The sequence below is a fragment of the Bufo bufo genome, chromosome 2 (genome assembly GCF_905171765.1).
Source record: "Bufo bufo chromosome 2, aBufBuf1.1, whole genome shotgun sequence".
NCBI classification, from domain to species: domain Eukaryota; kingdom Metazoa; phylum Chordata; class Amphibia; order Anura; family Bufonidae; genus Bufo; species Bufo bufo.
Window position 1 is genome coordinate 436,199,416 of NC_053390.1, and position 26,535 is coordinate 436,225,950.

The following is a 26,535-nucleotide window of genomic DNA, read 5'->3' on the forward strand; positions in this document are numbered from 1 at the left end:
CTTGAGAGCTGGTAGGGAAGCCAGGATTTCTTCTCGTGGGGTACCAGCCGCCAGGTGATTTTCTAGCTGGTTCAGCCAAACTGAGAGTGTTCTTGCAGTACAGGTAGAAGCTATACTTGGCCGCAGCATAGCTGTGTTAGTCTCCCATGATTTTTTAAAAAGGCTTTTGCACTTTTTGCCCATGGGGTCCCTGAGGAGGCCAGTATCTTCAAAAGGTAGCGAGGTTCTTTTAGAGATCCGGGCTACTGGTGCATCTACCTTTGGGGTTTTTTCCCACAGGTTTGAGTCAGAGTCATCAAAGGGGTATTTGCGTTTAAAGGCGCCTGATATAGCAACCCTTTTTTCTGGATCTTTCCATTCCCTAGCAATAAGAGACTTGACATTATTGTGAATGGGGAAGGTTATTTTCTTCCTTTCCCCTAACCCTTGGTACATCTGGTCTTGTACAGAATGAGCCTCCTTTACCTCATCAATATTCATAGTCGCTCTGATGATTTTTAAGAGCCCATCTGTTTCTTCCGGCTGAAAGAGGGGTTTCCCCGAGCCGTCTTCAGAAGAAGAGGAGTCTGACCCGAAAAACACTTCCCCTTCATCCAACTCAAACCCAGTGTCAAAGGCTAGACATCTTTGAGAGGTGGATGGTCTTGGGGATGACGGCATTCTTAGGTCTACTGCTGCATTAATTTCTTCTTTTATTATTGACCTCAGACTCGAGAAGGGAAGGAGATTCCTCTGAGATAATTTTTTCTGTGCACTTGGGGCACAGATGTTTTTTTGATTTGGAGGAGAGTGCTTTACGACAAATGAAACATTTTTTCCGTGCCAGATCTCCACCAGGCGGTTTCGGGGTCGCGGTTTCTCTGGCCTAAGATCAACACAGAAAAACACAATGGGGAGCACATTGAGAGGCCAGACCCTTCACCGGTGGTGGAAAGCAGCAGGCACCAAGTGCAGCAATATAAAGTATAGTACAGTATAGCATATACAGCTTTAAGCATATCTATCCTCTGGGGAGGAGGCTTACCGGGCTGAGGGCAGGGGCAGAGGGATCCACGGGCTTTCTGGCGGTGTCCATGTCTCCAGGGCCCAGCATGGTCTAGCGTAGCACGAGGAAGCTGTACTGCTTGAAAGGAACTTTTAAATTCCGCGCCGCTGGAGCTCCGCCTTCTCGCGAGATTCTCTTGCCCAATGAGAATCTCACCCGCTGACGTCAGACGTCGGATTCCGCGATAGTTAACACGGAAACTATCGCGCGCGCGCCCGGGGATGCCTGCAAGCCGGGCTTATTCCCAGGAACAGGAAGGGAGGCCATGCGTCCCCGAGGACCCGTTCCCTGCTCCAGCCCTCCCAAATAAGCATGGGGAGGACCCCAGGGACCAAGGTGAGGCTGGGCGGAAAGAAAAGAGTTTCTCCTGTACTCCAGGAGCGGCTTCCACGTACGTCCGTCGGACAGGAAACAACGACTGACTAGGTAAGGGGGAGGAGGCTCTTAAATCTTCTGCTTCTACGTTGTTGTTTCCTATCCGGGGCGGGGGCATCCCTCCTATAAGTGCCGTTGTGGAGGCGTTAGGGAAAAACTACATTGCCACCACTAGATACTAAATAGGAATCTCTCAGTAAAGCTGACTTGGAAACAATCTCAGGGATATCAGTAAACAGTACAGCCGGCTGCTGCAAAGACAAAAAGATCTAGGGGTTCATACCACTTTACAAATCACTAGTTAGACCACACATGGAGTACTGTGTACAATTCTGGGCTCTTGTGAACAAGGCAGATATAGCATAGCTGGAGAGGGTTCAGAGGAGGGCAACTAAAGTAATAACTGGAATGGGTGAACTACAGTGCCCTGAAAGATTATCAAAATTAGGGTTATTCATAAAAAAGACGACTGAGGGGAAATCTAATAACTATGTATAAATATATCAGGGGTCAGTATAGAGATCTCTCCCATCATCTATTTATCCCCAGGACTATGACTGTGACGAGGGGACATCCTCTGCGTCTGGAGGAAAGAAGGTTTGTACACAAACATAGAAGAGGATTCTTTACGGTAAGAGCAGTGAGACTATGGAACTCTCTGCCTGAGGAGGTGGTGATGGTGAGTTCACTAAGAGAGTTCAAGAGGGGCCTGGATGTATTTCTAGAGTGTAATAATATTACAGGTTATAGTTACTAGATTTCTGGACAAGGGTCACTGAATTCACACAAGTGTATTGCAAACAAATCCATCTGTATTAGGCTACATGCACACAACAGTTGTTTTTTGCGGTCCGCAAATAGCGGATCCGTGTTCCTGTTTTTTTTTTACATCCACATCAGTTTCGTTTGTCCGCAAATTTTGTAGGTTGTGTTTCCGTGTGTCTTCAGGTTGTTTTTTTTTTGCAGCCCGCCCAAAAAAAACCCTGAAGGCTGTAATTCTTGAAATCCAATATATACAGGTTTCCCAGCAACCATCGGCAAAAAAAAAAACGGATGTGGATGACATATGGATGGCTTCCGTTTGTCATCTGCATTTTTTTTGCGGACCCAATGACTTCAATGGGTCCGCAAAACGTTTATTGCGGACAAGAAAAGGACATGCAATACTTTTTTTGCGGACGGGAAACACGGACAGCGGACGCGGAAAAGAAATGGTTGACTACACCGCAATTTTAACGGCTCCATAGAAATGCATGGGTAACCATCCGATCAGCCAAAAAAAACGGAACGGACGCAGAGAAAAGCCTTACACTATGATGCTGTGAGTTTGAGTCAGCTACATTATGGACAGATAATACGTCCGGAATACGCTCATGTGAATAGCCCTTCAGGATGACCAAATATGAATTACTACCTCATGGAGGGGAGCCTCTTCCTCATTGCAGGAGAAAGACTAATATTGCACATGTTGTTTAACCTCACTGGGTTACTGCCCAGAAAGAATTATTCTGACCAGCTACAGAGGTCACTATATCTAAGCAAACTCCATTAAGGGTCTATTCACACATCCGCAAAATGGGTCCGCATCCGTTCCACAATTTTGCGGAACAGGTGCGGACCCATTCATTTTCAATGGGGCCGGAATGTGCTGTCCACATCCACATTTGAGGATCCGCACTTCCGGATCCGCACGTCCGTTCCGCCAAAAAATAGAACATGTCCTATTCTTGTCCGCAATTGGACAAGAAAAGGCATTTTCTATGAGAATGGCAGCGATGTGCGGTCTGCAAAATGTGGAAAGCACATTGCGGTGTCAGTGTTTTGCAGATCCGCAAAACACATACGGACGTGTGAATGGACCCTAATGTTCAATATCGCTTAGCCCTTTCCTGCCAAGGAAGTGGTTCATAGGTCGAGGGGTGGCAATTCAGTAGTCAAGGACATATCTTGTACGTCCTTGATACTCATAGCTGGATCTCAGGCTGTGTAACATGTCTTGTTTTAAAGCTGACAATCTAAGCTTTAAAAAAAAAATAGGAAGCGCTAACTGTAAGTGCCATAATTTGCAACTTATTGCGGTTAGCAATGCTGGTCTTGTTTTAAAGCTTTAAAACCTAGATTGCCCAGCTTGAATCTCTAGCTGTTATACAGCCAAGATATGCCATGATAAAGAAACTCACCTACCCCTTCCAGCAGATAAGATGTCAGGCAGCATGGAGCAGAGTGGGAAGGGGGAAGCGGGGACTGTGCACACAGGCTGCACAGACGAGCGAACACAGCAGAGTAGTTTATGCAGATTTATCCAGACACATTTGTGCTTGGTTGTCGCACCAAATCCGCATGTGTTACTCACAGATTTTTCATGCATTGATGATTTTGATATGGATTTGACCCAGATCTACCCATCTGCATTGCAAAGGGTGAAAGCGGTAGTGCAAATTACGTACAAACCGACATGTTGCGAATTTCAATTTCTGCAGAGTATAAATAAGATTTTGAAAATTTCATCTACTTAGCTGGTACTGTATTACGCTGCAGATTTTCTGCACATAAATCCACCCAGGAAATCAGCACATAATACACATGTGCATACACCCTTTCAACCATAAAATTATTAAAATAATCAAGTGAACTAATTCTCTTCCTGTCAATTGTGCAAGTGAATGCAAAGAAAACGTCAATGTTCCTGTTTCAGTTATGAGCACAGCAAGCGACACAGAAATGAAATGTGACACCAGCAAAACTTTCTGCAACACTCAAACTAGAAGGAAAATACAAAATACGGTATTTTTCGCTTTATAAGATGCATCTGATTATAAGACACACCTAGGTTTTTGAGGAGGAAAATAAGAAAAAAAATATTTTGAACCAAAAGGTGTGCTTTTGGTGGACTAATGGTGGTCTGGGGATGACGTTGGTTTGGGGGACCTGTGGATGACACACATATAGCATCTTATGCTGGTCCCCCTCATGGCCCTATGTTCACAGCATTACTTTATTAAAGGGGCTTTCTCATCTCAGACAATGGGGGCATATTGCTAGGATATACCCCCATTGTCTTATAGGTGCGGGTCCCACCGCTGGGACCCACACCTATATCGAGAACGGAGCCCCGAAAGTGAAGGAGAGCGCACTGCGCATGCGCAGCCGCCCTCCATTCATTTCTATGGGGCCGCCGAAAATAGCCGAGTGCTTGCTCGGCTATTGCAGTCTACCCCATAGAAATTAATGGGAGCATGGGCCGCGCATGCGCGACACGCTCCCATTCACTTCTATGGGAGAGGCGGGGATTAGCGCTTGGTGCTGGACGGAACCCGTGAAATCTGGGTCCTCCAGCCACAGCGCTCCCCACTCAGTTCTCAATATAGGTGCGGGTCCTAGCGGTGGGACCCGCACCTATCAGACAATGGGGGCATATCCTAGCGATATGCCCCCATTGTCTAATATGGGAATACCCCTTTAATATGTGTCCCATTACACTCTGTGCACAGCAGTCTCTTTGTATGTAAAGTCTATTTCTTTAATGCTGAAGCAATCACTCTCCTTTGATAAACTAGCCTAATCGTCTGAAACAGTACTCACTATGAATGCAGTGGTCCAGCCGGCGCGTGACATCACTCAGTCACGCTCCTCCCACTTCATTAATAACGCAGGAGCGCGACTGACTGACGTCAGGCGCCGGCCGGAACACTGCATTCATAGAGTAAGTACTGTTTCAGACGATTAGGCTAGATTATCAAAGGAGAGCAATTGCTTCAGCATTAAAGAAATAGACTTTACATACAAAGAGACTGCTGTGCGCGGGGCCTGGTGTAATACAGTGACTGCACCGGACCCGCCGCGAGTTGCCAGCCTCCAGCCCCTCCTCCCACCCCGCCTAACTGTAACTGATGTATCGCCAGCAGCGCTGTGCAGCATATCGGCCCGCGATACATCAGTGTCACCATCGCTTTAGAAGACGCACTGCCGTTTCCCCCCCCCCACTTTGGGGGGAAAAAAGTGCCTCTTATAAAGCGAAAAATGAAAATCAGGTTTCATCTTCAATGGTGGATCAAAGCACTTTCCTTCCTTCCTAAGTACTATGAAAACTATGTGAGGTGTAAAGGTAACATGTAGAAGCTGGAGAAAGGATGAGACAAACACGCCCTAAAAAAGGGAAATACAAAATGCCAAGAAAGGATTCACCAAGGAGAAAATGAGTGCACGCTGCACAAATCCAACAGGGTTCTGATGAACGCTCTTTCAGCCAACCGCCCATTGTATTTTCAATGGAGAGAGAGGAGAAAGATGCTCTCAGACACCTCTGGCAGCAGCTCTACCAGAGAACAAAAGGACCAGGCACTGAAATTCAACAGCCTGATACGTAATCTGTCGGCGGAGTGTCAGGAACTGCCCATACACATGAGCGTCCATGTGAGCTGATCTGCAGTAACCCACCAGCACGGCCACTACTTTTTGAACAGAGCTGTTATTCAGGCTGTTATTTAATGAGATAGTTCTGTGCCAATGGCAGCAGGGAACAACTGATCTGATGAACTCTCTTGAGGAAAGCATACAAACAAGTTTGACGGCAGATTGGCCTAATTTGGATCTATGGTCGTGGATGGCTGGTGCATTCCAGTGAAGGTCTGTACGGTAATCGAGTGCTGCTCTAAACATCATATTGCTCTCTTGAAGGAAAGGTCATCGACATTAGGAGCCTGAAAAAGTAAGCAACTTCCTTAAAGGAAACCTGTCACCGGGATTTTGGGTATAGAGCTGAGGACATGGGTTGCTAAATGGCCGCTAGCACATCCACAATACCCAGTCCCCATAGCTCTGTGTGCTTTTATTGTGTAAAAAAAAACCGATTTCATACATATGCAAATTAACATAAAAGAGTCATATCTTACTTGTGTGACCAGAGAAGAGTCATATTTTCAAGCTCTGACTCATCTCAGGTTAATTTGCATATGTATCAAATCGGTTTTTATACACAATAAAAGCACACAGAGCTATGGGGACTGGTTATTGCGGATGTGCTAGCGGCCATCTAGCAAACCATGTCCTCAGCTCTATACCCAAAATCCCGGTGACAGGTTCCCTTTAAAGGAGTTGTCCAAGTTAAATAAAAACTTGGCCAGGTCTAAAATAATAAAAGAATCAATACCCCTTTACTCTCCTGCAGCTTTCTGCGCTGTGCTTCAGTCCTCCCCTTTGCTTTTTGTTTTCTTGGTTGCAAAGCTGATGTTCCATGCACACAGGTCATCACTGCAGCCAATCAGCAGTGACATCCTATATACTGCTAGGGCCAATGATTGTCTTTACAGTGACGTCTGCACAAAATGTCACCAATGCAGCCAGGAAGATGACATCAGTGGCAAGGAGGACCGAGCACATTGCTGGAAGAAGAAGAGGTTTAAGTATCATCTCTTTTGTGATATCCTATCACATTTAAAGGGGCTGTCCAAGTTTTTACTATAACAACCCCTTTAAAGGATTCATGGATGCGCTTAGTATCCAATAGATGAACTCTTGAAAATCTCTTTACGAGCACACTTTATTTACAGCAGGATTACAGTTGCAGCATGTACATTGCTTGTAATGAAAAGTTATGGCATTTTGCAATAAAATCTGAGTATCAATTCCTTGTAGTAACTAAATATGAGCCTTCACTATTTATTTCCTGGTCTTCATCAGTGTAATAATCAGAGGTGCAGGGCTCATTACGGAACAGAAGAGGTGGCTTCACATGTGGCATAAATGCTGCGGATTTGCCTCTACGCGTGACAAATCCGCAGCATCATGCAGCACCAGTAGAGTGGAAGAGATGTTAGATATTAGGAGGCTCCATACACATTAGATAGTCCGCTGAACCAGATGAAATCGCCAACAGATCAAATGTCTATGGCCAGCTTAAAGCTGGCTTCACACATAGAGGTAATAAACAAGGAAGACATATGTCACTTGCTGAAAGAATATTAAAGGGAATGTGTCATCAGAAAATTACCTATTATTTAAACCACAAAACACATTTTTAAAGAATTTTTGGCGATACTTTAATTTAATTTACATGCAATGATCTCCTTCACAGTATAAGAACAAGGGATCACTATTGCCATCTCTCTTCCTCATACAGCTGCATTTTTTCTGGGCAGCAGATCACTGTTTAGACTGCACGATCTGCTCCCCAGAACAATAATTTATTTGCCCATACTAACGACAGGAGCATCCGATAAATGAACGCTTCACAGGAATCTGCCCAGATATTGCGCCGTGTAAATCCACATTTAGCCTAATAATTGGCACCACTTCTTGGTTTGTACAGATCACTTTACTGCAGTTACCTGCTTATCTGTACACAGAGGTGATATAATTACAGGCAGGATGAGAATGACAGATAAGACAGGATCCACCATTCATAATAGGTGATGGTCAGAGCTTATCTATTCCTTCCTTGTACAACGACCTCTGCACAGGTCACAGAGTATGCCTACAATAAATAAATCTGCAATTAGAAAATAAAAAAAGATTAGAAAAAAGGATGTGTGTTGCTATCTGGTTTTAACTGTCAGAAAAAAAATGTTGCTGACATATTTTCTTTAAAGGGTTTCTACCACCAGAAATACTGTTATGTAGCTGACTGACATTAGCGATGCGTTAAAAAAACACTTTTATTATATGCTAATGAGCCTCTAGGTGCTATGTGGGCGTAAAATCAGCACCTAGAGGCTCCGTCTACTCACCCTTTATCCCGCCCCGCTCCCCTGTTCTGCCCGCCCAGCTCCTCTTGATTGATGCCACTGTTCCCTGCGTCGTTGGAGAAATCCCACGCCTGCGCCGTTCACTTCTGTCTTCGGCGCAGGCGCAGTGAGTGAAGGCCACTCTCCTGATGCCGGCTTCCTCACTGTGACGTAGTCGGTGCAGGCGCAGTGAGGAATACGGCACCAGGATCGCATCATTCACTCACTGCGCCTGCGCCGAAGTGAACTGCGCAGGTGCGGGATTTCGCCAACGATGCAGGGAACAGTGGCATCAATCAAGAGGAGCTGGGCGGGCAGAACACTGGACCTCAGCGGGATAAAGCGTGAGTGGACGGAGCCTCTAGGTGCTGATTTTACGCCCACATAGCACCTAGAGGCTCATTAACATATAATAAAAGTGCTTTTTTTAAACAAAAACGGCTGCAGGGACTAATGTTAGAAACATACTGTTATGTAGTGCTGACATTAGCGCATCGCTATATCAGTCAGCTACATAACAGTATTTCTGGTGGTAGAAACTCTTTAACACATAGAAAGTACAATACAAAATACAAGTATGAGGTCACTTACAAATTTGGGAGGTGGCACTGGAACACTTAAACTGGCCAGACTAACTTCATGCCCACTTTGCACACCGGCCACCAGCCTCAAAGCAACATAGAAACCCTATGAGAATAATTAAACAGGATTATGGATGGAACCAACAGCTTCCGGTAAAATGTGCATCAAAGCAAAATGTCTTTATTACCTGTTTGTCCAAGTAACCTTTCCCATCAGGATCAGCCAGGTCCCAAATCTACAGTAAAAACATACATAATATAGATATTTATAGAGTATACACCAGCTAAAGTTAAAGAGGACCCGTCACCTCTCCAGACATGCCTGGTTTAATACCTACATGCACTCCCCATGTAATAACACTTCTGGAGCATCTATTCTTATGGCTCTGTATTGTGCGATTCCTTCATTATTTCTACTAGAAGTTATGAATGAATTTCTAGCAGTCTGCAGTAAGGGTACAGAGGGGTGGTAACCAGTTGGGGGTGTGTACCTGCACAGTCTGACTCTATCCAATCAGTGCTGCCATTGTCAGTCTGTGCAGGTACACACCTCCAACTGGTTACCTCCCCTCTGTCCCCTTACTGCAGCTGGCAATCATAACTTCTAGTAGAAATAATAAAGGAACGTACAACATGGAGCCATAAGACTAGATGCTCCAGAATTGTTATTACATGGGGAATGCATGAAGCTATTAAACAGACATGTCAGGAGAGGTGACAGGTCCTCTTTAAACCCATAATATGTTCTTCTTTCATTTATTTTTTGCACAGTTAAAGGGTTTCTACCATCAGAATTTCTGTTATGTAGCTGGCTGACATTAGCGATGTTCTCTTTTTACATTTGTCCCTGCGGCCGTTCTCCTAAAAAATACACTTTTACAATATGCTAATGAGTCTCTAGGTGCTATGGGGGCGTAGATTCAGCACCAAGAGGCACCATCTACTAACCATTTATCCCGCCCAGGTCCTCCGTCTAGCCGCCCCGCTCCTCTTGAGTGACGTCCGAGTTTGCAGCATCGCTGACGAAATCCCGTGCCTGCGCCGTCCACTTCTGTATTTGGCGCAGTGAGTGAAGGACGCTCTCCTGGTGCCGGCTTCCTCACTGTGACGTAGTCGGCGCAGGCGCCGTGAGGAAGCCGGCACCAGGAGCGCGTCCTTCACTCACTGCGCCTGCGCCGAATACATTAGTGGACGGCACAGGCGCGGGATTTCGCCAGCGATGCTGCGAACTCGGACGTCACTCAAGAGGAGCGGGGCGGGCTAGACGGAGGACCTGGGCGGGATAAATGGTGAGTAGACGGAGCCTCTAGGTGCTGAATCAACGCCCACATAGCACCTAGAGACTCATTAGCATATTGTAAAAGTGTATTTTTTAGGAGAACGGCCGCAGGGCCAAATGTAAAAAGAGAACATCGCTAATGTCAGCCAGCTACATAACAGAATATGACAAAGTTTCAGAAATGGTTTAAAACTCTGTGTCCTGGCATGTGAACCTCCTAAACAAAGCATGCATGCTGAAGCTCCGGCCGCTGCCACTGGGTACCCTGTGTAAACAATGGGCACAGGGACCTGCATCCATAACTCTTAAGGTGGCTGTGGTCACATGGTTTGTCTGCATGCCCGCACAGCTGGCTGCATGCTCCTCTGCACTGTTGCTGAAAGCATTCAGCAAATTCGTAGATGCAGAGAGCAATATCACCCTTATTAGCTGTTACTATGGTAACAGATGAGTGACACAACCTCAGACTACTATTTTCCCCAATGCACATAGGTGACAGGATTAGGCTACTTTCACACTCGCGTTTGGTGCGGATCCATCATGGATCTGCACAGACGGATCCATTCAGATAATACAACCGTCTGCATCCGTTCAGAACGGATCCGTTTGTATTCTCTTTAACATAGTCAAAACGGATCCATCTTGAACACCATTGAGAGTCAATGGAGGACGGATCAGTTTTCTATTGTGCCAGATTGTGTCATAGAAAACGGATCTGTCCCCATTGACTTACATTGTGTGTCAGAACGGATCCGTTTGGCTAAGTTTCATCAGACGGACACAAAAATGCTGGAGGTAACGTTTTGGTGTCCACCTCCAAACAGAATGGAGACTGAACGGAGGCAAACTGATGCATTCTGAGCGGATCCTTTTCCATTCAGAATGCATTAGGGCAAAACTGATCAGTTTTGGACCGCTTGCGAGATCCCTGAACGGATCTCACAAACGGATAGCAAAAACGCCAGTGTGAAAGTAGGCTTAATCTAAATTCTTACCCGAAACCCCTAGGCATGCACTGAGCTGCACTAAATGCAGCACCAAAACCTACGTAGTTACACTATGTAAATTAATACCGTTTAATTTTCTAAGATTTTTAGATTGATTAGCTGTTTTTCAGTAGCATCAGCACTATAAAACAGGCGCTGGCAGTTCTATATACTGGTTACTGCATTCACATTCACTTCAATGGGAGCAGCATTGCAGTAACCAGCTTCTGTGTGGGTTTGGCACCAATGACAAAATTCTGTAAAATCCCTTTAAGGCCTGTTACACACGAACATGTGCTGCCCATGCTGGGGACCGCAAATTGCGGTCCGCAATGCACAGGCACCGACCGTAGGCCAGCCGCATGCGGATCGCGACCCCATTCACTTGAATGGGGTCCGCGATCTGTCCCTCCCGCAAAAAGATAGGACAAGTTTTATCTTTTTGCGGAACGGAAGCACGGAACGGCTCCCCACAAAAGCACTCTGTAGTGCTTCCGTTCCGTGGTTCCGTTCCGCACCACATCTCTGATTTTGCAGACCCATTCAAGTGAATGGGTTCGCATCCGTGATGTAGAATGCACACGGCTGGTGTCCTGTGTATTGCGGGCCGCAGTTCGGCCACGGGGGACACACGGTGCAAGAGGACTAATGCAAACCACACTGTGGAGTTTAAGATAACAGTCTCCATGACCAGTTTTTCTATAGTTCCAACTATGATACAGACAGACTTTCAGCATCTGGAAGTCATTAGAGGGGATGTATCAAAACCGGAACAACGGAAAAGTGAAGTATTTGACCATGACAACCAGGTTGCTGCTTTCATTTTCCTAGGGGGGTTTGAAAATTAAATGTGAAATGTATTGGTTCTTTAGGAAAACTACTCCACTAATTCTGCACAGGTTTTGATACATCTTCAACAGCGTGTTGAGGTTTTTTCCACTTACCTTCCCAAGAATGACATCTGACAAGGCAGACTTTTTGAGGAAGAGTGCTGCTTCTGCTGGCCCCACTCTACCAGTGTACGTTGGGTCAACCTGTAATCCATAGAAAATAATTCACACTAAGGCTCTGCATTATTCTTCCCTGCAAAAACAGAAACTTGGTGGACAAAGTAGAAATCAATGGGATCCAGCATACAGGTTCAGAATCATCACATATTTGGCATTCATGGTATTAAAAAGCTTTGGACACACTGGGGCAATTTTTTGCATTGTGCTTATTTGGGGCAAGAAAGTATTGGTCTTTATTAAAACTTTTCATCCATTTGTTTTCTGCAGCCTTCAGTTCAGTGACTGCAAAAAGTTATTTCCCCATCTCACTGAAATCTGTCAGAGTTGGACTGACAGCTTAATTAGTACCCCTTATCTCTGCTTTCCTGAAAGCTCATAAACACTCATGTAAAGCGGCTCTGTCACCAGATCATCCCTATTAAACTAGGCATATAGACTGGTAGGGGGTGATCCTGCAGTTTAAAATAATATCTTTCTCCTCACTACTGGCACTATGGTTGTTGATAAAATCGTACTTTTATTCCTTGGCTGGCAGGCAATTTCGAGCATCAGGGGGTGGGCTTTTTTAGTACGAGCACCATCATGCAACACTTACCGACGTCTAAACACCCCCCTTCCCCTTGATTGACAGCACTAGACCAAGTTGAAGTTGCACTCTAGCGCTGTCAATAAAGGGAATGGGGGGTTGTTAAGATGTCAGTTGGCGTTGCATAGCGGTGCTTGTACTGAAAAGGCCCACCTTCTGGTGCTCGAAATTGCCTGCCAGCAAAAGGAATAAAAGTATGATTTTATCAACAACCGTGGTGCTGACAGTGAGGATCACCCCTACCAGGCTATGTGCCTGGTTTAATAGGGGTGATCTAGTGACAGAGCCACATTAACATGACTTCATCAGTTTGTTCACAATTTAGATTAAGGGCTCTTTCACAAGAGCGGATACCGTGCGGGTAATCTGCTGCGTGAAAGAGAGCCAAGCCCAGTTCCGGACAGCAGAGACAAAGAGCATTAACATGATTAACCCCTCCACGCATTTGGACATAACTGTACGTCCAAATCGCAAGTAATTTACTGCATTTGGACATACAGTCACGTCCAAACTGCTTACCGTTGCTGTGACACTATAATGTGTCATAGCCCCAGAGTCTCCACTCTCCCGGAGAGCGGACACACCGGGGAAGCCGGCAAAGGACCAATCAGAGTGATCCCTTGCCGGCAAGCGCTCCGATTAGTTAGTCTCCGCAGACTTACCAATCAGAGTGTTTTAGTGTGAAAATGCCGGTTTCTCCAGCGTGGAGATCACAGCCTGAAATCGGGTAAGACCCCCAATGTACCCCTGATATTTATATTGCCCCCGGTAATTTAGTGGCCCCCATAATGCCCCCATTGCCTCCTGATGCCCCCCTGCAGCCTGATCCTCTCTGCCGTCTATGATGGCAGCGGCTCAGGAATGGAGCCGCTGCCATCAGCAGAGAGTGGACAGCTGTAACTTACAGCTGACACTCTGGGGCTACAGCCAAAAACGGTGCTGGCATCAATCTCGGCCATTTAACCCCGTTCAGTAGTTGCCCATGGCATCCATGTAGTTGAGAGGGAGAGAGCTCCCTCTGTCTTCCATCGGGCCGCCGCTGCTATGATGGCCGCGGGCCGATGGTTGCCAAGGAAACCGGACGCCTTACAAAGGCGTCTGGGCTGCTATGTACCTAAGGCTGATCAGACCCTGAAGGTCTGATCAGCCTTAGTGTAACTGTAATACAGACTATACAGTGCCTTGCAGTAGATGACTATTGCAATGCACTGTATAGCCATCAGGCCCCTCGATCTTCAGGATACAAATAGGTCTTGATAAAAAATAATAAAATAAAGTGTAAATATATATATATATACACAGTACAGACCAAAAGTTTGGACACACCTTCTCATTCAAAGAGTTTTCTTTATTTTCATGACTATGAAGGCATCAAAACTATGAATTAACACATGTGGAATTATATACATAACAAACAAGTGTGAAACAACTGAAAATATGTCATATTCTAGGTTCTTCAAAGTAGCCACCTTTTGCTTTGATTACTGCTTTGCACACTCTTGGCATTCCCTTGATGAGCTTCAAGAGGTAGTCCCCTGAAATGGTCTTCCAACAGTCTTGAAGGAGTTCCCAGAGATGCTTAGCACTTGTTGGCCCTTTTGCCTTCACTCTGCGGTCCAGCTCACCCCAAACCATCTCGATTGGGTTCAGATCCGGTGACTGTGGAGGCAAGGTCATCTGGCGCAGCAGCCCATCACTCTCCTTCATGGTCAAATAGCCCTTACTTTCCCAAGTTTTCCCAATTTTTCGGCTGACTGACTGACCTTCATCTCTTAAAGTAATGATGGCCACTCATTTTTCTTTACTTAGCTGCTTTTTTCTTGCCATAATACAAATTCTAACAGTCTATTCAGTAGGACTATCAGCTGTGTATCCACCTGACTTCTCCTCAATGTAACTGATGGTCCCAACCCCATTTATAAGGCAAGAAATCCCACTTATTAAACCTGACAGGGCACACCTGTGAAGTGAAAACCATTTCAGGGGACTACCTCTTGAAGCTCATCAAGAGAATGCCAAGAGTGTGCAAAGCAGTAATCAAAGCAAAAGGTGGCTACTTTGAAGAACCTAGAATATGACATATTTTCAGTTGTTTCACACTTGTTTGTTATGTATATAATTCCACATGTGTTAATTCATAGTTTTGATGCCTTCATAGTCATGAAAATAAAGAAAACTCTTTGAATGAGAAGGTGTGTCCAAACTTTTGGTCTGTACTGTATGTATGTATATATATATATATATATATATATATATATATATATATAAATATAAATGTACAAAATAAAACAAATTAAAATCAAAATTATATAAAAATTAACTTTTCTCATATCCGTTCATTTATGTCATTAAAAAAATGAAATAAAAAAATCTACACATAATTGGGATCGCAGCGTCGGTAACGACCTGATCTATAAAAGTATCATGTTACTAATCCCGCGAGGTGAACACAGCAAAAAATAATGTTGAAAACAATGATGGAATTGCTGTTTTTTGTCACCTCACCTCCACAAAAAAAAAAAAAATGACAAGTGATCAAAAAGTGTACCCCAAAATGATACCAATAAAAACTACAACCCGTCCCGCAAAAAACAGGCCCTAACACAAAACAGTCATGGACTTTAGTATATGACTATGCAAAATATAATAATTTTTTTTTAACACAGAAGGGATTTAATGCTGACAAAGTAGTAAAACATTTTTAAAAAAAACTATATAAATTTGGTATTGCCATAACCGTATAAACCCACCAGAATAAAATTATCATATTTACCGCAAGTGGAATCCCATAAAAAAATCTAAAAACACTGACAATTGCCATTTTTACCTAATTCACCGCCACAAAAATTGTTATAAAAGATGATCAAAAAAAATGATGTACCCCAAAATGATACCAATACAAACTGCAGCCCGTCCCACAAAAAACAAGCCCCCAGACAGCTACATTGGTGAAAAAGTAAAAATGCTATGGCCCCTAAAACAATTTCATTAAATTACATGTTAGAAAATCCTGATGCGGCTCCTTCCCTTCTGAATGCTGCCATGTCCCCAAACATCGGTTTACGACCACGTACAAGGTGTTGCCGTATTCAGGAAAAAATGCATAACAAATTGTGGGGTGCATTTTCTCCTGTTAGCCCTTGTGAAAATAAAAAATGTAGGGCTAAAGCAACATTATATTGGAAATAAAAGTAAATTTTTCATTTTCACAGCCATGTGTTTCTAAATTCTATGAAATGCTTGTTGGGTCAAAGCATTCACTTCACCACTACATTTATTCCTCGAGGGATGTAGTTTCCAGAATGGGGTCAATTTTGGGGGTTTTCTTTCTTGGGGTACCTCTGGGTCTCTTCAAATGTGACATGGCACCTGAAAACCATTCCAGCAAAATCCTCCCTCTAATAACAATATAGCGCTCCTTTCCTTCTGAGCATTGTCATGTGCCCATACAGCAGGTTACAACCACATATGGGGTGTTTCTGCAAACTGCAGAATCAGGGCAATAAATACTGAGGTTTGTTTGGCTGTTAACCCTTACTGTGTAAAAGGTAAAATTGATTAAAATGAAAAATATGCACAAAAAAAATGTCCCCTCCATTTTCCTTTAATTCTTGTGGAACACTTAACCCCTTAAGGACTTAGGAAGTACCGGTACGCCCTGTTTCCCGAGTCCTTAAGGACTCATGGCGTATCGGTACGTCCTGTGTAGTTTTGATCACTGCCGCACGGCCGGCAGTGATCGGAACTGGGTGCCTGTTGAAATCATTCAGCAGGCACCCTGTGACAATGCCTAGGGGGGTACTAAGACCCCCCCGCATTGCCGATCGCTACAAACCGCAGGTAAATTCAGACCTGCGTTTTTTAGCGCTTATGCAAGCTCTGTGTTGGGAGGCGGGCGGGAGGCGTGCGGCAGTGTGGGGGGCGGGTGCGCGATCTTGCGCCCGCCCCCCCGTTTATTTTCAGGATTGCCGAGCGGTTGAATCAGAGTGTCAGCTCGTTGCTGACACTCCGATTCAAACGGCAGACATCTGTGCAGATGTCCACCGTTTTAACCCCTTCCATGCCGCGGCCCGTGTATTATACAGACATCAGACCCACTGGATCTTCAAGAACCAAGTGGGTCTGGGTAAAAAAAAAAAAAAAAAAAAAAAAAAAGGGAAAAAAAGTAAAACAAAAAAAAACATTTATCCCTGATTAAAAATGAAAAAAATTAAGTTCGCTACACATGTTATATATCACCGCGTCCGTAACGACCCGATCTATAAAACGGTCATGTTACATTCCCCGCATGGTGAAGGCCATAAAAAATAAAAACTATGATGAAATAGAAATTTTGCTCACATTACTTCCAAAAAAAGGTAATAAAAGTGATCAAAAAAGTCGTATGTATGCCAAAATAGTACCATTCAAACCGTCGTCATAGCCCGCAAAAAATGAGCCCCTACATGAGACAATGGCCCAAAAAAAAAAAACTAGACTATGGAGACACTAAAACAATTTTTTTTGGTTTAAAAAATATTAGTGTGTAAAACCTTAATAAATAAAAAAAAGGTACACATATTAGGTATTGCCGTGTCCGTAAGAACCTGCTCTATAAAAATATCACATGATCTAACCCCTCAGGTGAACAACGTAAAAAAAAGTAAAAAGAAAAATGGTGTAAAAAAAGCCATAATTTTGTCACCTTACTTCCAAAAAAAGGTAATAAAAGTGATCAAAAAAAGTCATATGTACCCCAAAATCATACCATTAAAACAGTCATCTCATCCTGCAAAAAATTAGACACTAACTAAGACAATCGCCCAAAAAATAAAAAAAGATGGCTCTCAGACTATGGAGACACTAAAATGACTTTTTTTGTTTCAAAAATGATATTATTGTGTAAAACTTTAATAAATGTTAAAAAGTAAACATATTAGGTATCCCTGCGTCCGTAACAACCTGCTCTATAAAAATAGTACATGATCTAATCTGTCAGATGAACGTTGTAAATAATAAAAAATAAAAACGGTGCCAAAACAGGTATTTTTTGGCAAATTTTCCATTTTAATCTATTTTTTTCCCGTAACAAAGCAAGGGTTAACAGCCAAACAAAACTCAATATTTATTGCCCTGATTCTTTAGTTTACAGAAACACCCCATATGTGGTCGTAAACCTCTGTACGGGCACACAGCAGGGCGCAGAAGGAAAGGAATGCCATATGGATTTTGGAAGACAGTTTTTGCTGGACTTGTTTTTTGACACCATGTCCCATTTGAAGCCCCCCTGATGCACCCCTAGAGTAGAAACTCCAGAAAGTGACCCCATTTAAGAAACTACACCCCTCAAGGTATTCCAAACTGATTTTACAAACTTTGTTAACCCTTTAAGTGTTCCACAAGAGTCAATGGCATATGGAGATGACATTTCAGAATTTCTATTTTTTGTTACTTTGTTTCACAAAAAGTGTAATATAGAGCAACCAAAAATCATATGTACCCTAAAATAGTACCAAAAAAACTGCCACCTTATCCCGTAGTTTCCAAAATGGGGTCACAATTTTGGAGTTTCTAATCTAGGGGTGTATCAGGGGGCTTCAAATGGGACATTGTGTAAATAAACCAATCCAGCGAAATCTGCCTTCCAAAAACCACACGGCGTTCCTTTCCCTCTACGCCCTGACGTGGGGCCGTAGAGTGGTGTACGACCACATATCGGGTGTTTCTGTAAACCGCAGAGTCAGGGCAATAAATATAGAGTTTTGGTTGGCTGTTAACCCTTGCTTTGTTAGTGGAAACAATTTATTAAAATGGAAAATTTGGCAAAAAATAGAAATTCTGAAATTTCATCTCCATTTGCCATCAACTCTTGGGGAACACCTAAAGGGTTAATAATGTTTGTAAAATCAGTTTTGAATACCTTGAGGGGTGTAGTTTCTAGAATGGGGTCACTTTTGGGTGGTTTCTATTATGTAAGCCTCACAAAGTGACTTCAGACCTGAACTGGTCCCTAAAAAGTGGTTTTTTGAAAATTTCTGAAAAGTTTCAAAATTTGCATCTAAACTTCTAAGCCTTGTAACGTCCCCAAAAAATAAAATGGCATTCCCAAAATGATCCAAACATGAAGTAGACATATGGGGAATGTAAACTAATAGCTATTTTTGGAGGTATTACTATTATAGAAGTAAAGAAATTGAAACTTGGAAATTTGCAAATTTTTCAAAAATTTTGGTAAATTTGGTATTTGTTTATAAATAAAAATGAATTTTTTTTACTCCATTTTACCAGTGTTATGAAGTACAATATGTGACAAAAAAACATTCTCAGAATGGCCTGGATAAGTAAAAGCGTTTTAAAGTTATCACCACATAAAGTGACACTGGTCAGATTTGCAAAAAATGGCCAAGTCCTTAAGGTGAAATAGGGCTGAGTCCTTAAGAGGTTAAAGGGTTAAAGTTTGTAAAATCAGTTTTCAGTAAGGGTACTTTCACACTAGCGGTTTTCTTTTCCGGCACTGAGTTCCGTCATAGGGGCTCAATACCGGAAAAGAACTGATCAGTTTTATCCCCATGCATTCTGAAAGTAGAGAAATCCGTTCAGGATGTCTTCAGTTCAGTCACTGAACGGCGTTTTGGACGGAGGAAATACCGCAGCATGCTGCGGTATTATCTCCGTTCAAAATTCCGGATCAGTTGCCGGAATGCCAGATCTGGCATTAATTTACATTGAAATGTATTAGTGCCGGATCCGGCGTTAAAAATATCGCAATCCGGATCCGTCCTTCCGGTCTGCGCATGCGAAGACCAGTAAAAATGTGAAAAAATATATATAACGGATCCGTTTCTCCGGATTACAGCAGGAGAGACAGATCCGTTCTTGCAATGCATTTGTAAGACGGATCCGCATCAGTCTACAATTGCTGTCCATTTGCATGCAGATTGCCGGATCCGGCAGGCAGTTCCGGCGACGGAACTGCTTGCCGGATCACTCTGCCGCAAGTGTGAAAGTAGCCTAACTTGAGGGATGTAGTTTCTAAAATGGAGTCATTTATGGGTGGTTTCTACTAATTAAGTCCCACAAAGCGACTCAATAACTGAACTGGTCCTTAAAAAAGTGGGATTTGGCAATTTTCTTAAGAATTTAAAAATTTACTTCTAAGCCTTCTAATTTCCTGAAAAAATAAAATGACATTTACAAAATTATGAAAACAAAGTATTTTATGAATGATGATGTAAAGTATTTTATGAAGTATCACTATGTCTTAAAAGCGGAGAAATTCTAATTTTGAAATAGCAAATTTTTCCAACTTTTTTTAAAAATTTGTTTTTTTTTATGCATAAAGGTAAAACGTATCAACTCAAATTCACCACTAAAATTAAGTACAATGTGTCACGACAAAACAGTCTCTGAATGGCTTGGATAAGTAAAAGCATTCCAAAGTTATTACCACATAAACTGACATGTCAGATTTTTAAAATGGGGCTCCAGCATTTGAACGGGTTAATAATGCTCTGTGCCTCTCTGTGATCTTTTTACCACAAAATCACAGTGAGATAAAGTTGTCACCGTGATTTTGTAGTAAAAAGATCACACAGAGGTAAAGAGCATCATCAGTCATGTTAATGCTCCGTGTCTCTGCTGTCCGGAACTGGGCATGGCTGTCTTTCACGCAGTGGATTCCATGCAAGGGATCCGCTCGTGTGAAAGAGCCCTAAATGATTGTTTATGAGCTGTCCAAAAAGTAGACATATGAGCTGCAGGTGAAGCACTTAGAGCTCTGAGGGGTCTCAGTGATAAGGAGAAGGAACAGTCTGCAGAGTCAGTAAAATCTGAAGGTTGCAGAGGACAAACGGTAGAAAATGATTAACAATTATTTTTACTAACACCTCCTCTACAATTGTAGCATAAAAATGACATTTAAAATGGGTGAATATAAAGGACTATATTGGACACACATGCTCATTTGCTCCATCACCCTGATTCTCTTGTAGATGGGTGATTAAGGCCCCTTTCACACGGGCGAGTATTCCGCGCGGATATGATGCGTGAGTTGAACGCATTGCACCCGCACTGAATACCGACCCATTCATTTCTATGGGGCTGTTCACATGAGCGGTGATTTTCACGCATCACTTGCAACGCAGGCCTCATAGAAGTGAATGAGGTTGCGTGAAATTCGCAAGCAAGTGCGGATGCGGTGCGATTTTCACGCACGGTTGCTAGGAGACGATCGGGATGGAGACCCGATCATTAATATTTTCCCTTATAACATGGTTATAAGGGAAAATAATAACATTCTGAATACAGAATACATAGTACAATAGCGCTGGAGGGGTTAAAAATAAATAAAAAATAATTAAACGCACCTTAGTCCACTTGATCGCGCTGCGATCTTCTGTCTCCTTCTTTGCTGATTGCAGGAAAAGGACCTGTGGTGACGTCACTCCGGTCATCACATGATCCATCACATGATCTTTTACCATGGTGATGGGTCATGTGACCATGTTATAAGGGAAAATAATACAATCTACACAACCCCGATCCCAAGTCCGAACTTCTGTGAAGAAGTTCGGGTTTGGGTACCAAACATGCGCGATTTTTCTCACGCGAGTGCAAAATGCAATACAATGTAGATCTTGCTACTAGAAGGAATCAGCAAATAGAAAGGAGCTACCTCTCACCAGGACACAAAAGATCCCCAGGGGGCAATGTAAAAATATGTGACAGCAATATTCAGACAAAGGGTACTTTCACACTTGCGACACAGGATTCCAGCAGGCAGTAAAGTCGCCAGAACTGCTTGCCGGATCCCGCAATCTGGACACAAACTGATGCATTTGTGAGACTGATCCGGATGTGGATCCGTTTCACAAATGCATTGCAATACCGGATCAGTCTTTCCGGTTGTCATCCAGAAAAACGGATCCTGTATTTATTTTTTTCACAGATTTAATGGTCTGCACATGCACGGACGAAAAGAACAAATCCGTTTTGCCGTAACACTTGGGGCCGGCACTAATACATTTCAATGGAAATGAATGCCGGATCCGGCATTCCGGCAAGTATTCAGGATTTTTGGCCAGAGAGAAAACTGCAGCATTCTGCGGTATTTTCTCTTGCTAAAAAAACGTAAGAGGGACTGAACTGATGCATCCTGAACGGAATGCTCTCCATTCCGAATGAATTTAGATAAAACTGATCAGTGTGAAAGTCCCCAAAGGAACACTCTTGTTCATTATTCTATTTGAAGAATTGTTATGTTTTGTGAGATCTTAAAGGGAAGAGTAATATTTAAAGGAATCTACAAGAAAATTTAGACTAGCACATTCATATTCATAGTCACAGGTGCATGTCCATCAAGGAAACATGGTTGATAAAAAAAATGGCTGCACAACATTTCACATACAAACAAAAGAGCTGAGAAATGGGGATCATTCTAAATTAAAGTGGTATTATACCTACTATAAATGGAAAAATAGAAGCTCTTTGCGCATAATTTAGAATGATCCCCATTTCTCAGCTCTATTGTTTACATAGTACATAACATAGTACATAAGGCCGAAAAAAGATATTTGTCCATCCAGTTCAGCCTGTCATCCTGCAAGTTGATCCAGAGGAAGGCAAAAAAAAAAACTGTGAGGTAGAAGCCAATTTCTCCCACTTTAGGGGAATAAAAAATTCCTTCCCGACTCCAATCCGGCAATCAGAATAACTCCCTGGATCAACGACCCCTCTCTAGTAGCTATATGTGAAATGCTGTGCAGCCATTTTTTTAATCAACCATTTAAAGGAATCTGTCACTAGGTTTCAGGCTGGTCCACTGCTATGTCATTATGCAGCTCGGGTTTAGATTTCAAAAGAATTCCCAGTCACAACTGCCCATTTCAGCATTATGTGTAAAACAAATCTGACATTACCAGGGATGAGATCAAGGGGAGGACAGTACACCAAACCCCCTGGGCTCATCTTGGGCAATATAACAGTTCTTTTATCACATAATGCCAAAGTGGCCATTTCTGCAGGGGAACACGCTGTAGGTTTAGTGGGCCCAAACCGAGTGACAACATCCGATGAGGTGTCTGCTATGCAAGCTGCCCCAGCCCTCCGGAAGATAATTGTTGTGCACAGGAAAAAAAAAACTCTGTTATATCTGGAAGCACTATCGTGTGCTGTACAGCTTCCAGGGTTAGCTCTATAAGGGCTCATGCACACGACAGTATTTTGCGTTCAGTATACTGGACGTTTTTTGAGTTCAGTACGCGGAACATATACTGAACCATTCATTTCAATGGTTCAGCAAAAAATACTGAAGTGTCTCCGTGTGCATTCCGTTTCAGTATTTCCGTGCCGTGAAAAGATAGAACATGTCCTATTCTTGTCCGCAAATCACGGTGCTTGGCTCCATTCAAGTCAATGGGTCCGCAAAAAAAACGGAACACATACGGAAATGCATCCGTATGTCTTCCGTATCCGTTCCGTTTTTGCGGAACCATCTATTGAAAATGTTATTTTTTTCTATGTAATTACTGTATACTGTATATGGCCTCATGCACACGACCGTTGCGTGCATCCGTGGCCGTTGTTCCGTTTTCCGTGATTTTCTGCGGACCCATTGACTTTCAATGGGTCCGTTGAAAACTCGGAAAATGCACCGTTGTTCATCCGCGGCCGTGATCCGTGTTTCCTGTCCGTCAAAAAAATATGACCTGTCCTATTTTTTTGACGGACAACGGTTCACGGACCCATTCAAGTCAATGGGTCCGTGAAAAAACACGGATGCACACAAGATTGGCATCCGCGTCCGCAGATCCGTCTGCATAAAAGCTTTTTCAGAGCTGAGTTTTCACTTTGTGAAAACTCAGATCCGACAGTATATTCTAACACAGAGGCGTTCCCATAGTGATGGGGACGCTTCAAGTTAGAATATACTAAGAACTGTGTACATGACTGCCCCCTGCTGCCTGGCAGCACCCGATCTCTTACAGGGGGCTGTGATCCGCACAATTAACCCCTCAGGTGTGGCACCTGAGGGGTTAATTGTGCATATCATAGCCCCCTATAAGAGATCGGGTGCTGCCAGGCAGCAGGGGGCAGTCATGTACACAGTTCGTAGTATATTCTAATTTGAACCTCTGTGTTAGAATATACTGTCGGATATGAGTTTTCACGATCTAACTCAAATCCGATGGTATATTCTAACATAGAGGAGTTCCCATGGTGATGGGGACGCTTCAAGTTAAAATATACCATTGGATTGGAGAAAACTCAGATCCGATGGTATAATAGGGACTCCTGACTTTACATTGAAAGTCAATGGGGGACGGATCAGTTTGCAATTGCACCATATTGTGTCAACGTCAAACGGATCCGTCCCCATTGACTTGCATTGTAAATCAGGACGGATCCGTTTGGCTCCGCACGGCCAGGCGGACACCAAAACAACTTTTTCCTTCATGTCCGTGGATCCTCCAAAAATCAAGGAAGAGCCACGGAAGAAAAAACGGATACGGATCACCAACCTACAGACCCCGTTTTTGCAGACCGCAAAAAAAAACGGTCGTGTGCATGAGGCCTATGGCATACGGAAAAACGGAACGGAAAGGAAACGGAAACACAACGGAATCAAAAAACGGAACAACGGATCCGTGAAAAACGGACCGCAAAACACTGAAAAAGCCATACGGTCGTGTGAAAGAGGCCTAAAGGTGCTTAATGTTAATACACCCGTTACAGACTGCTGAAAACAGCGGGTCAGTCACTACACTACAGGTTCTCTTTAAAGTGGTATTCGCTTCTCAGCCACTGACCTGTCCACTGCTGCGGCGAGAGGGGGTCAGAGTTACAAAAACAGACAAGCAGGCTGTGATGCTCTGCTTAAAGGTCATGTGCACCTTCAGAGGTAACGTTTGTTTGTGACTGCAATTTACTCATTTTTGGTTAAAAAGCTTTTTTTTCAATTGGCCTTAATTAAGTATTTTGAGCTGAATCACAAAGGATTAACTGTTTTTCTAGCTGCGTGACTGGAACTTTCACTTTGTGCCAATTTGTGGTCATCTAATAAACCTGATCACTAAATTACTAAGAGGTCACAAACAATCAGTGAGATAAGAACGGAGCTATAATGAGTGTTTATAATGTCAGAGGGCAGACATAAGGAGCCCATCAGCTCCCCAGATGATGGAAAAGTGAGAAAATCTAAAGCCCTGTACAGAAAAAAGGATTCCATATTTTAAATAAAGACCAATTGTAAAAATAATTTTTAGCTTAAATAATAAAAAAAATTGCCCTCAAAGGTGTACATAGCCTTTAAGTAACTCCCATAGAAGTGAAGCATAGCAAGCTATGCTATTCCCACAACTCGAGAGCTAGAGACGGTTTCTGTGTCTCACTTTTACTCCTCAGGGTGCTATGGAAATGCCTGGCCACAGTATAGGGTGAGTATTTTGATGGGAATACCCCTTTAGAAAGGACCTGTCACAGCTCTTCATGTGTCTGTTTTAGTAAATTATTGTATTCCATGAAATGACAGTTCTGGATCTTCTAACTGTATGTTGTGCCGTTCCTTTATTATTCTTTAGTTTATGACTGAACTGACAACTGGCTGTGACCCGTTAAGGATGTGCCCTTGCACAATCTGACACTGTCCAGTAATTGCTGGCACCACAGGTCCTATTGCTGCACAGAGATCAGATGAAGACAGAAGGAGATGCCGGGCTACACGATCAAGTGGACTAAGGTGAGTTAAATTATTTTTAATTATTTTTAACCCCTCCAGCGATGTTTTACTATGCTATTATTTTCCCTTATAACCATGTTATAAGGGAAAATAATAATGATCGGGTCTCGATCCCGATCGTCTCCTAGCAACCGTGCGTGAAAATCGCACCCCATCCGCACTTGCTTGCGGATGCTTGCAATTTTCACGAAACCCAATTCACTTCTATGGGGCCTGCGTTGCATGAAAAACGCAGAATATAGAGCATGCTGCGATTTTCACGCAACGCACAAGTGATGCGTGAAAATCACCGCTCATGTGAACAGCCCCATAGAAATGAATGGGTCGGTATTCAGTGCGGGTGCAATGCGTTCAACTCCCGCATCACATCCGCGCGGAATACTCGCCCGTGTGAAAAGGGCCTTAAAAGAAAAGATTATGTTATATTATGAGGAATGCAAGTAGGTACAAAAAAAAAAAAACACATCAGCAGAAGCGACAGGTCATAATGGTTGATTTAAAGATTTTTTGTTTCACATTTGAATCTAAAATCATAAAAATAAAGCCAGGAGAAAAAAAAAAGAAGCACAATGTGGCCATGTGTAGCTAAATTCCCAGTTACGAAGCTGGACATGCTAAGAACTGTGTGCACCATGCTGGTCAGAGGGGCTCTGCAGCAGATTGCACTGGTGTAATCTCCGTGGTTCGTACTTACCTGTTTGTAGTACGTTTCATATAACGGATTGCCACTGGAGAGCTGCAACAAGAAAACATTTCATCAATATACCCCTGGGAACTTCGCCCTGTGCACTAGGCTGCTGCCTTCACATCTGTATAAAGGCCCATTTCTGAACCCATTCAAAAAAATCACAGCCAAAACAAATTGAAATCTCCATTTTTTTCCAAACCACATTTCACAAAATAAAGGTAGATAAATATTACAGTCTTTCCATGTTGTGAGGCTAATCGGCATGCGGTACCCCCATTTGGACAAGCATACACGTGCTACTAATTGCATGGGCCTGCAGGTGTGCACATGCGACCAGCGATGACACAGCGTGCTCTAATGAGATCAGGGGAACCTCTGATTAGGGCTGGGTGATACTGTCTTGACGTTTTGGTTTTTCTTGTCTTCTCGTTGTCTAATCTCATTCACGTATTACGCTAAAGTTTTTCTGCACGAAAATCCACAAGGAAAAAAAAAGGCCATAATCCGTAACTTGTGCAGATTACTTAAAGGGGTTGTCCAAGACAGAA

The 26,535-nt window shown here is 43.2% G+C and overlaps 1 protein-coding gene across 2 annotated transcripts in view; it reads right to left on the reverse strand.

The window, feature by feature from the left end:
- The window catches only part of EPS15L1 (epidermal growth factor receptor pathway substrate 15 like 1), a 297,626-nt gene that overhangs the window by 247,654 nt on the left and 23,437 nt on the right, over positions 1–26,535 (reverse strand). For both annotated transcript variants that reach the window (XM_040417436.1, XM_040417435.1), the window contains exons 2-5: positions 25,994–26,035; positions 11,933–12,022; positions 8,912–8,959; positions 8,734–8,829 (exon numbers count right to left, since the gene is read on the reverse strand). In XM_040417436.1, the coding sequence (XP_040273370.1) occupies positions 8,734–8,829; positions 8,912–8,959; positions 11,933–12,022; positions 25,994–26,035 (276 nt within the window). The remainder of the gene's footprint in view (positions 1–8,733; positions 8,830–8,911; positions 8,960–11,932; positions 12,023–25,993; positions 26,036–26,535) is intronic.